The 12,389-nt window shown below is 51.5% G+C and overlaps 1 protein-coding gene across 1 annotated transcript in view; it reads right to left on the bottom strand.

Moving 5' to 3' along the window:
- The window catches only part of LOC139379255 (FHF complex subunit HOOK-interacting protein 1A-like), a 58,980-nt gene that overhangs the window by 37,896 nt on the left and 8,695 nt on the right, over positions 1 to 12,389 (bottom strand). Inside the window, exons 4-10 of the mRNA XM_071122054.1 lie at positions 7,408 to 7,543; positions 7,045 to 7,169; positions 5,758 to 5,959; positions 5,488 to 5,678; positions 2,831 to 2,932; positions 1,279 to 1,335; positions 563 to 649 (exon numbers count right to left, since the gene is read on the bottom strand). Coding sequence (XP_070978155.1) covers positions 563 to 649; positions 1,279 to 1,335; positions 2,831 to 2,932; positions 5,488 to 5,678; positions 5,758 to 5,959; positions 7,045 to 7,169; positions 7,408 to 7,543 — 900 coding nt within the window. The remainder of the gene's footprint in view (positions 1 to 562; positions 650 to 1,278; positions 1,336 to 2,830; positions 2,933 to 5,487; positions 5,679 to 5,757; positions 5,960 to 7,044; positions 7,170 to 7,407; positions 7,544 to 12,389) is intronic.

Below are 12,389 nucleotides of genomic sequence, written 5' to 3'. Positions count from 1 at the left end.
AACACACACACACTACAGCCAATCAGAGAACAGAGATATAGACACACACACACACACTACAGCCAATCAGAGAACAGAGATATAGACACACACACACTACAGCCAATCAGAGAACAGAGATATAGACACACACACACTACAGCCAATCAGAGAACAGAGATATAGACACACACACTACAGCCAATCAGAGAACAGAGATATAGACACACACACACACTACAACCAATCAGAGAACAGAGATATAGACACACACTCACACAGCAGCCAATCAGAGAACAGAGATATAGACACACAGCCAGTTAGAACTCAGCAAACCAGGAAAATAATACGACTAATGAGAATTTATTTCAGGAGAAATTAGGAAGTTCATTGACCAATCCGAAATTATTAACAAAGGACTAGAGGAAGACAAACGAAATACTGTAACCAATTGGCATTAAGTAGACAGAACTACAGGAAGTTTGGAGACCAATGAGCATTGTCGAAACAGGACTACAGGAAGTAGGGTGACCAATCAGCATCAAGCAGACAGACTACAGGAATCAGCAGTAGTGTTTTTGACCTTGTGCAGAGCTGGAGCCAGTACAGGAACCAGGAAGCCATTGTAGATATATCCCAACAACTGACCTCTGATAGAGGGATGTCCAACCTGGGGGGGGGGGGGGGGGGGGGGGGGGGGGGGATGGGGAAGATGGGGAAGGGGGAGAGATGGGGGAGGGGGTGAGATGGGGAGAGGGAGGGAGAGATGGGGGAGGGGGAGAGAGATAGGAGGAGGAAGATGCTTAGCTAGCTAAAGTTATTTTACAGTTAGTTAACAACTGTTTCTTAACTCTTTTGGTAGTTAGCGATCTGCTGTAGTTTCAACAGCCGGAGTTTACATGTAATAATTATATCATATCCACTTTCTATCGTAAGACAAAGAGCTGGGGAGGAAGTGTGTGTGTGTCTGGTGTACATGGTGTGTGTGTGTCTGGTGTATATGGTGTGTGTGTGTGTGTGTGTGTGTGTGTGTGTGTCTGTGGTGTGTGTATGTCTGGTGTATATTTTGTGTGTGTGTCTGGTGTGTCTGGTGTATATTGTGTGTGTGTGTGTGTGTGTGTGTGTGTGTGTGGTGTGTGTGAGTGTGAGTGTGAGTGTGAGTGTGAGTGTGAGTGTGAGTGTGAGTGAGAGAGAGAGAGAGAGAGAGAGAGAGAGAGAGAGAGAGAGAGAGAGAGAGAGAGAGAGAGAGAGAGAGAGAGAGAGATGTAACATACATAGGCCTCCGTGTGTTTGTCTCACCTTAATGACAGAGCAGCAGAACTGCAGAGAGTTTAGAAACTGGACCAAAGCCGGAACCTGCAACCAGAAGAAATCAAGTCAATGTCAAGTAGGTAGCCAGCCAGCCAGGTAGGTAGCCAGCCAGGCAGCCAGCAATCTAGCTACGTAGGCAGCCAGCTAGGTAGCCAGCCGAACAGCCAGCAATCTAGCTAGCTAGGCAGCCAGCTAGGCAGCCAGAAATCTAGCTAGGTAGTCAGCCAGGCAGCCAGCAATCTAGCTAGGTAGCCAGCCAGGCAGCCAGCAATCTAACTAGGTAGTCAGCCAGGCAGCTAGCAATCTAACTAGGTAGTCAGCCAGGCAGCTAGCAATCTAGCTAGGTAGCCAGCCAGGCATCCAGCCATCTAGCTAGGTAGCCAGCCAGACAGCCAGCAATCTAGCTAGGTAGCCAGCCAGGCAGCCAGCAATATAGCTAGGTAACCAGCCAGGCAGCCAGCAATCTAGCTAGGTAGCCAGCCAGGCAGCCAGCAATCTAGCTAGGTAGTCAGCTAGCCAGCCAGGTAGCCAGCCATGTAGCCAGCCAGGCAGCCATTCAGCTAGCCAGGTAGCCAGCCAGGTAGCCATGTAGCCAGCCAGGTAGCCATGTAGCCAGCCAGGTAGACATGTAGGTAGCCAGCAAGCCAGGTAGGTATCCAGCTAGCCAGGTAGCCAGTCAGGTAGCCAGCCAGGTAGGTAGCCAGCCAGCCAGCCAGCCAGCTAGCCGGGTAGCCAGCCAGGTATCCATGTAGCCTGCCAGCCAGGTAGGTAGCCAGCTAGCCAGGTAGCCAGGCAGGTAGCCAGCCATGTAGCCAGCCAGGCTGCCAGCCAGCTAGCCAGGTAGCCAGCCAGGTAGCCAGCTAGCCATGTAGCCAGGCAGCCAGGTAGGTAGCCAGCCAGCCAGGCAGCTAGCCGGGTAGCCAGCCAGGTATCCATGTAGCCTGCCAGCCAGGTAGGTAGCCAGCTAGCCAGGTAGCCAGGCAGGTAGCCATGTAGCCAGCCAGCCAGGTAGGTAGCCAGCTAACCAGGTAGCCAGCCATGTAGCCAGCCAGCTAGCCAGGTAGCCATGTAGCCAGCCAGCCAGCTAGCCAGGTAGCCATGTAACCAGCCAGCCAGGTAGGTAGCCAGCCAGGTAGTCATGTAGCCAGCCAGCCAGGTAGGTAGCCAGGTAGCCAGGTAGCCAGCCAGGTAACTAGCCAGGTAGCCAGTCAGGTAACTAGCCAGGTAGCCAGTCAGGTAACTAGCCAGGTAGCCAGCTAGGTAACTAGCCAGGTAGCCAGTCAGGTAACTAGCCAGGTAGCCAGTCGGGTAACTAGCCAGGTAGCCAGTCAGGTAACTAGCCAGGTAGCCAGCCAGGTAACTAGCCAGGTAGCCAGTCAGGTAGCTTGTAAACAGATCTTTATTCTGTCCATCTCTGATAATTGTTATAGTTATGCTTGATGACATTGTAAATAGATCTCTGTCTGTCCAAGGGTTTAAATGATGATGTTTTTAATCTGTGAGATAAAATAATAGGAAATGTTCCAAACGATATCTTCACCTGTATCCAGTCAGCTCTCTCCAGACAGTGCCAGTCTTCACTATACACCTGTAGCTTCGCAGGTAGAGACGAATACAAACCACTCAGACCTGTAGCCAGTACCTAGACACACACACACACACACACACACACACACACACACACACACACAAACATAGTCATGAGCCAAGGACTTTTCAATGCTGGAATGAAATCCACTGCAGATTAGAGTTCACTGGAAGATCAGGATTTACAGAGAGGAGGGGGGGGTGGGGGGGGGGGGGGGGGGGGAGAAAGCCTGTCATGGAATACATCCCCACGCTACTCTGCTAACTCACAACAACAACAACAACAACTAATCAACAACCAAAAGACATTAACAACCAAAAAACAACAACAACTAATCAACAACCAAAAAACAACAACAACTAATCAACAACAGAACCAGAAGACAACAACAACTAATCAACAACAACTAATCACCAACAGAACCAGAAAACAACAACAACTAATCAACAACAGAACCAGTAAACAACAACAACTAATCAACAACAGAACCAGCAAACAACAACAGCTAATCAACAACTAATCAACAACAGAACCAGTAAACAACAATAACTAATCAACAACAACTAATCAACAACAGAACCAGTAAACAACAACAACTAATCAACAACAACTAATCAACAACAGAACCAGTAAACAACAATAACTAATCAACAACAGAACCAGTAAACAACAATAACTAATCAACAACAACTAATCAACAACAGAACCAGTAAACAACAATAACTAATCAACAACAGAACCAGTAAACAACAATAACTAATCAACAACAACTAATCAACAACAGAACCAGTAAACAACAACAACTAATCAACAACAGAACCAGTAAACAACAACAACTAATCAACAACAGAACCAGTAAACAACAACAACTAATCAGCAATAGAACCAGTAAACAACAACAACTAATCAACAACAGAACCAGTTGGTGTTGGAGTTAGCAGGAGGCTAAGAGCGCCGAGGCGATCAACCAATCAGGTCACAGCGTCCTAATCCCCCATCTCTAGATTGAGGTCAGCTCCATGGGCTAAATCTGGTACAGTCACACACAGTTCCACCGGGAGAAAGTGGTTTACTGATCTTTTTCACTGGTCTGATACTTACAAGAGCAAGTGGACAACTCCTCTCTCTCCCTCCTCTCTCCTCCCTCCTCTCCTCCCTCCTCTCTCCTCCCTCCTCTCTCCTCCCTTCTCTCCTCCCTCCTCCCTCCTCTCTCCTCCCTCCTCTCTCCTCCCTCCTCTCTCTCACTTCTTTATCTCTCCCTTCTGTCACCCCATATACCCAATCTCCTCTCTCCTCCTCTCCTCCCTCCTCCCTCCTCTCTCCTCTCTCTCTCTGTTCCCTTCTTTATCTCTCCCTTCTGTCACCCCGTATCCCCAATCTCCTCTCTCCTCCCTCCTCTCCTCTCTCCTCCCTCCTCTCTCCTCTCTCCTCCCTCCTCTCTCCTCCCTCCTCTCTCCTCTCTCCTCCCTCCTCTCTCCTCTCTCTCTCTGTTCCCTTCTTTATCTATCCCTTCTGTCACCCCGTATCCCCAATCTCCTCTCTCCTCTCTCCTCTCTCCTCCCTCCTCTCTCCTCTCTCCTCCCTCCTCTCTCCTCCCTCCTATCTCCTCCCTCCTCCCTCTTCTCTCCTCTCTCCTCTCTCCTCTCTCCTCCCTCCTATCTCCTCTCTCCTCTCACCTCCCTCCTCCCTGCTCTCTCCTCCCTCCTCCCTGCTCTCTCCTCCCTCCTCCCTGCTCTCTCCTCTCTCCTCCCTCCTCTCTCCTCCCTCCTCTCTCCTCTCTCCTCTCTCCTCTCTCCTCACTCCTCCCTCCTCTCTCTCTCTGTTCCCTTCTTTATCTCTCCCCTCTGTCACCACGTATCCCCAATCTCCTCTCTCCTCTCTCCTCCCCTCCTCTCTCCTCTCTCCTCCCTCCTCTCTCCTCTCTCTCTCTGTTCCCTTCTTTATCTCTCCCTTCTGTCACCCCGTATCCCCAATCTCCTCTCTCCTCCCTCCTCTCTCCTCTCTCCTCCCTCCTCTCTCCTCTCTCTCTCTGTTCCCTTCTTTATCTCTCCCTTCTGTCACCCCGTATCCCCACTCTCCTCTCTCCTCTCTCTCTCTGTTCCCTTCTTTATCTCTCCCTTCTGTCACCCCGTATCCCCAATCTCCTCTCTCCTCTCTCCTCTCTCCTCCCTCCTCTCTCCTCCCTCCTCCCTCTCTCCATTGTAATCATATTAAGGCCTATTACATAAGGAGTAATGAGCTCAGCCTTTACCTCTCACTCACTGAGGGGAGGGGGAGGAGAAGGGGAGAGGGAGGAGAGGGGAGGGGAAGGGGGGTGGAGGGTGAGGAGAGGGGGAGAGGGGGAGATGGGTGGAGGGGGAGGAGAGGGGGGGTGGAGGAGAGGGGGGAGGGTGAGAAGAGAGGGGGAGGGGGGGGAGGGTGAGGAGAGGGGGAGAGGGAGGAGAGGGGGTGGAGGAGAGGGGGGAGGGGGAGAAGAGAGGGGGAGGAGGGGTCGAGGGGGAGGGGGGGAGGAGAGAGGGGGAGTGGGGGTGGAGGGGGAGGAGAGAGGGGGAGTGGAGGGGCGATAAAGATGAGTGACTACAAGACGGTAACTACGGTAACCGGCTCACAGGACAGAAGTACGTGTTGTCTGTGATGTGTGTAGCGACTCTGGGGTTGTAGGTCGACAGCTGCATGATGAGCAGCAGAGCGTCCCGGGCCTGCTGTCCTACGCTGCCTTCCTGATGCGTGAAGGGGATCAGCAGGGAGAAGAGCAGGAAGTTGGCTGCCCCCTGGTCCTCACTGGTGTGGAAGAATAACTCTGAAGAGGAGGAAGAAGGAGAAATCAGAAAACCACTTCATTGTCCATTTATCTTGCAGAAAACAGAACCAGAACCCACCTAACACTGAGGGGTCCTTAGCCAGCGCACCACACAGCTGGTTGAGCAGGAGCACCAACTCTGCTTCCACTGACCCTCCTCCTCTTCCTCCACTCCCAGCTCCAGCACAGGAAGATAACAGCATCATTAAGGGTCGTAGAACAGGTTTGTGGTGCAGGAGAGGCTGTCTGGCCTGAGACAGTAACATCTGGTACATCCTCAGCTGTTGCAGAGAGGGGAGAGAAGGGGAGTGTGGTGTTGGGGGGGGCGGGGCATAGAGAGGAGAGATGGAGGGGTCAGAGAGAGAGAGATGGAGGGGTCAGAGAGAGAGAGATAGATGGGTTAGAGAGAGAGAGATGGAGGGGTCAGAGAGAGAGAGATGGAGGGGTCAGAGAGAGAGAGATGGAGGGGGGCATAGAGAGAGAGATGGAGGGGGCCAGAGAGAGAGAGAGATGGAGGGGGCCAGAGAGAGAGAGATGGAGGGGGCCAGAGAGAGAGACATGGAGGGGGGCAGAGAGAGAGATGGAGGGGGGCAGAGAGAGAGATGGAGGGGGGCAGAGAGAGAGAGATGGAGGGGGGCAGAGAGAGAGAGATGGAGGGGGGCAGAGAGAGAGAGAGATGGAGGGGGCCAGAGAGAGAGATGGAGGGGGCCAGAGAGAGAGATGGAAGGGGCCAGAGAGAGAGAGATGGAGGGGGGCAGAGAGAGAGATGGAAGGGGCCAGAGAGAGAGAGATGGAGGGGGCCAGAGAGAGAGAGATGGAGGGGGCCAGAGAGAGAGAGATGGAGGGGGGCAGAGAGAGAGAGATGGAGGGAGGCAGAGAGAGAGAGATGGAGGGAGGCAGAGACAGAGATGGAGGGGGGCAGAGAGAGAGATGGAGGGGGGCAGAGAGAGAGAGATGGAGGGAGGGAGGCAGAGAGAGAGAGATGGAGGGGGGCAGAGAGAGAGATGGAGGGGGGCAGAGAGAGAGATGGAGGGGGGCAGAGAGAGAGAGATGGAGGGGGGCAGAGACAGAGATGGAGGAGGGCAGAGAGAGAGAGATGGAGGGGGGCAGAGAAAGAGAGATGGAGGGAGGCAGAGAGAGAGAGATGGAGGGGGCAGAGACAGAGATGGAGGGGGGCAGAGAGAGATTGGGGATAAGCATTATCAATTACTCACCCTGTCACTAAAACAGTCAATAATAACCCTTCCTTCCAGGGTGGTTTTCCTAGCCTCTTCATTCTTTTGGGGGGTTTAAAGCTGGGCATCTATAAGGTACTTGAATGATTGATTGATTGATTGATAAATAACAGGTCAAAAAAAAAAATCACTTGTTCCAGTTTCATATCATCAGTGAAGTGTCGTCTCAGACTCCAGAGGAACAGTCTCTCCATCACGCCTTCTACAACCACAAACTCTAGGATGGCTCCCATCGCTCCGCCCTGGCCCGGCTCCTAAGGACGTCAAAAACAATACTTCTCTCATTCAATTAACTCTGCTTTATGTTGTTCACTTTGTATTTTAACTGAAATGTTTTATTGTCTATTTATCTGTGTACATCTGTATCTACAGTATGACTGCCATGTAGGTAGCATGGAGGGGGAGCACAGAAATATCTCACATAGAATGGATCTACTGCTTATCAGATGTGGCTTTCAATGAGAATGACAGATCTATAAAAAGTGAACTTTCCTCCTCCATCAACAGGAACAGCATGTGTTCTACGTAGTTCTGTACCGCGCTGGCCTCGTCACCGGGGACAGGACCGAGGCGAAGGTAGACACCGGACCGGCTATGGACAGGATCATGTTTCTCCAAGATCTTCACCACCTTAGGGGGGAGAGAGGGGGAGGGAGGAGAGAGGAGGAGAGAGGGGGAGTGGGGGAGGGAGGAGAGAGGAAAGGGAGGAGAGAGAAAGTGGAAGGGAGAGAGAGAGGGGAAGGGAGAGAGAGGGGGGGAGGAGGGGAGGGGAAGGGAAGGGAGAGAGGGGTAGGGGAAGGGAAGGGAGAAAGAGAGGGGGGTAGGGGAGGGGAAGGGAGAGAGAGAGGGGGTAGGGGAGGGGAAGGGAGAGAGAGGGGTAGAGGAAGGGGAGAGAGAGAGGGGTAGGGGAAGGGAGAGAGAGGGGGAGGGGATTGGAGATAGAGAGAGGGAAAGGGGGGGAGGGGAAGGGAGAAAGGGGTAGGGGAGGGGAAGGGAGAGAGAGAGGGGTAGGGGAGGGGAAGGGAGAGAGAGAGAGAGAGAGGGGGGGGAGGGGAGGGGAAGGGAGAGAGAGAGAGAGAGAGAGAGAGAGAGAGAGAGGGGTAGGGGGAGGAGAAGGGAGAGAGAGAGAGAGAGAGGGAGAGGGGTAGGGGAGGGGAAGGGAGAGAGAGAGGTACTGAACGGGTTGTTCTGGATTTATTCTTATGGTGTTTATTAGGTTGAATACACATGACTGGTGATTTCCCCCACAATTCAATTCAAATGTGTTTTCTAAACATACATATACAGTGCCTTGCGAAAGTATTCGGCCCCCTTGAACTTTGCGACCTTTGCCACATTTCAGGCTTCAAACATAAAGATATAAAACTGTATTTTTTTGTGAAGAATCAACAACAAGTGGGACACAATCATGAAGTGGAACAACATTTATTGGATATTTCAAACTTTTTTAACAAATCAAAAACTGAAAAATTGGGCGTGCAAAATTATTCAGCCCCTTTACTTTCAGTGCAGCAAACTCTCTCCAGAAGTTCAGTGAGGATCTCTGAATGATCCAATGTTGACCTAAAAGACTAATGATGATAAATACAATCCACCTGTGTGTAATCAAGTCTCCGTATAAATGCACCTGCACTGTGATAGTCTCAGCGGTCCGTTAAAAGCGCAGAGAGCATCATGAAGAACAAGGAACACACCAGGCAGGTCCGAGATACTGTTGTGAAGAAGTTTAAAGCCGGATTTGGATACAAAAAGATTTCCCAAGCTTTAAACATCCCAAGGAGCACTGTGCAAGCGATAATATTGAAATGGAAGGAGTATCAGACCACTGCAAATCTACCAAGACCTGGCCGTCCCTCTAAACTTTCAGCTCATACAAGGAGAAGACTGATCAGAGATGCAGCCAAGAGGCCCATGATCACTCTGGATGAACTGCAGAGATCTACAGCTGAGGTGGGAGACTCTGTCCATAGGACAACAATCAGTCGTATATTGCACAAATCTGGCCTTTATGGAAGAGTGGCAAGAAGAAAGCCATTTCTTAAAGATATCCATAAAAAGTGTTGTTTAAAGTTTGCCACAAGCCACCTGGGAGACACACCAAACATGTGGAAGAAGGTGCTCTGGTCAGATGAAACCAAAATGGAACTTTTTGGCAACAATGCAAAACGTTATGTTTGGCGTAAAAGCAACACAGCTGAACACACCATCCCCACTGTCAAACATGGTGGTGGCAGCATCATGGTTTGGGCCTGCTTTTCTTCAGCAGGGACAGGGAAGATGGTTCAAATTGATGGGAAGATGGATGGAGCCAAATACAGGACCATTCTGGAAGAAAACCTGATGGAGTCTGCAAAAGACCTGAGACTGGGATGGAGATTTGTCTTCCAACAAGACAATGATCCAAAACATAAAGCAAAATCTACAATGGAATGGTTCAAAAATAAACATATCCAGGTGTTAGAATGGCCAAGTCAAAGTCCAGACCTGAATCCAATCGAGAATCTGTGGAAAGAACTGAAAACTGCTGTTCACAAATGCTCTCCATCCAACCTCACTGAGCTCGAGCTGTTTTGCAGGGAATGGGGAAAAATTTCAGTCTCTCGATGTGCAAAACTGATAGAGACATACCCCAAGCGACTTACAGCTGTAATCGCAGCAAAAGGTGGCGCTACAAAGTATTAATTTAAGGGGGCTGAATAATTTTGCACGCCCAATTTTTCAGTTTTTGATTTGTTAAAAAAGTTTGAAATATCCAATAAATGTCGTTCCACTTCATGATTGTGTCCCACTTGTTGTTGATTCTTCACAAAAAAATACAGTTTTATATCTTTATGTTTGAAGCATGAAATGTGGCAAAAGGTCGCAAAGTTCAAGGGGGCCGAATACTTTTGCAAGGCACTGTAGATTTCTGCTGCTGGTCAGTTTGTGAGACACACGGACAGACAGGCTGCCTCTGCCTGGGGAGGGAAACAGGCAGCTTGCCTCTGCCTGGGGAGGGAAACAGGCATGCTGCCTCTGCCTGGGGAGGGAAACAGGCATGCTGCCTCTGCCTGGGGAGGGAAACAGGCATGCTGCCTCTGCCTGGGGAGGGAAACAGGCTTGCTGCCTCTGCCTGGGGAGGGAAACAGGCAGGCTGCCTCTGCCTGGGGAGGGAAACAGGCCTGCCTGAACCTACTGCCTGGGGTTCAGAGAAACAGCCCTCCTCTAATTCTACTAATGTACAACACTAACAAAGATATCTTTAAACTCTCCAAAATGAGCCCAATATAACCGTTACCAACTATCAGTCATTTTGAGAAATACCGCTCACACACAAGATGCACATCTCCTTACTTCACAATAGAAACTTCCTTCATTTGAATAATATCCTCTTCTATATAACTCTTATTGGTTATGAATTGACCATGTGACTTCTTCTTAGTTTGTTACAAGTTATCTTCCAGAGTTACGGGAATGTTAAGAAGAAGAGAGAGGAGCTACCACTCTTTTATCTTTACAAGCCTTGTGCAACTTGTTTTCCCTTCTCAAACCACATCCTCTGAGGACCGGGGCCAAACCACATCCTCTGAGGACCGGGGCCAAACCACATCCTTTGAGGACCGGGGCCAAACCACATCCTCTGAGGACCGGGGCCAAACCACATCCTCTGAGGACCGGGGCCAAACCACATCCTTTGAGGACCGGGGCCAAACCACATCCTCTGAGGACCGGGGCCAAACCACATCCTCTGTGGACCGGGGTCAAACCACATCCTCTGTGGACCGGGGCCAAACCACATCCTCTGTGGACCGGGGTCAAACCACATCCTCTGTGGACCGGGGTCAAACCACATCCTCTGTGGACCGGGGCCAAACCACATCCTCTGTGGACCGGGGTCAAACCACATCCTCTGTGGACCGGGGCCAAACCACATCCTCTGAGGACCGGGGTCAGACCACATCCTCTGAGGACCGGGGCCAAACCACATCCTCTGGTATCAGGGCAAACCACGTCCTCTGGTATCAGGGCCAAACCACATCCTCTGTGGACCGGGGCCAAACCACATCCTCTGTGGACCGGTGCCAAACCACATCCTCTGTGGACCGGGGCCAAACCACATCCTCTGAGGACCGGGGCCAAACCACATCCTCTGAGGACCGGGGCCAAACCACATCCTCTGTGGACCGGGGTCAAACCACATCCTCTGTGGACCGGGGCCAAACCACATCCTCTGAGGACCGGGGCCAAACCACATCCTCTGAGGACCGGGGTCAGACCACATCCTCTGAGGACCGGGGCCAAACCACATCCTCTGGTATCAGGGCAAACCACGTCCTCTGGTATCAGGGCCAAACCACATCCTCTGTGGACCGGGGCCAAACCACATCCTCTGTGGACCGGTGCCAAACCACATCCTCTGTGGACCGGGGCCAAACCACATCCTCTGAGGACCGGGGCCAAACCACATCCTCTGGTATCAGGGCAAACCACGTCCTCTGGTATCAGGGCCAAACCACATCCTCTGTGGACCGGGGCCAAACCACATCCTCTGTGGACCGGTGCCAAACCACATCCTCTGTGGACCGGGGCCAAACCACATCCTCTGAGGACCGAGGCCAAACCACGTCCTCTGGTATCAGGGCCAAACCACATCCTCTGAGGACCGAGGCCAAGCCACATCCTCTGAGGACCGAGGCCAAACCACGTCCTCTGGTATCAGGGCCAAACCACATCCTCTGAGGACCGAGGCCAAACCACGTCCTCTGGTATCAGGGCCAAATCACATCCTCTGAGGACCGAGGCCAAACCACGTCCTCTGGTATCAGGGCCAAACCACATCCTCTGAGGACCGAGGCCAAACCACGTCCTCTGGTATCAGGGCCAAACCACATCCTCTAAGGACCGAGGCCAAACCACGTCCTCTGGTATCAGGGCCAAACCACATCCTCTGAGGACCGAGGCCAAACCACGTCCTCTGGTATCAGGGCCAAACCACATCCTCTGAGGACCGAGGCCAAACCACATCCTCTGAGGACCGAGGCCAAACCACGTCCTCTGGTATCAGGGCCAAACCACATCCTCTGAGGACCGAGGCCAAACCACGTCCTCTGGTATCAGGGCCAAACCACATCCTCTGAGGACCGAGGCCAAACCACATCCTCTGAGGACCGGGGCCAAACCAAAAGCATAATTTGTGTCGGGGAGGATCCAATCATAAAATGAGGAATTGAGTAGTACTATGTAATGTTAAGCCACAGAAAGCCAGGAGCCATGTTGGGACAACATTTTCAAAACCATCCAATGTATCATGGTATATTATTGAGCGGGTCCTCCCGCTAGTCAAGAGCCTGGAAGGGTGCACTTCCTGCTTTTACTTCCTGGCAAGGGTGCACTTCCTGCTTTAACTTCCTGGCAAGGGTACACTTCCTGCTTTTACTTCCTGGCAAGGGTACACTTCCTGCTTTAACTTCCTGGCAAGGGTACACTTCCTGCTTTT

This window comes from Oncorhynchus clarkii, chromosome 21 (assembly GCF_045791955.1).
Source record: "Oncorhynchus clarkii lewisi isolate Uvic-CL-2024 chromosome 21, UVic_Ocla_1.0, whole genome shotgun sequence".
Classification (NCBI taxonomy): Eukaryota; Metazoa; Chordata; class Actinopteri; order Salmoniformes; family Salmonidae; genus Oncorhynchus; species Oncorhynchus clarkii.
Note: the sequence above shows the minus strand (reverse complement) of the source record. Positions and strands in the feature narration are given on the sequence as shown.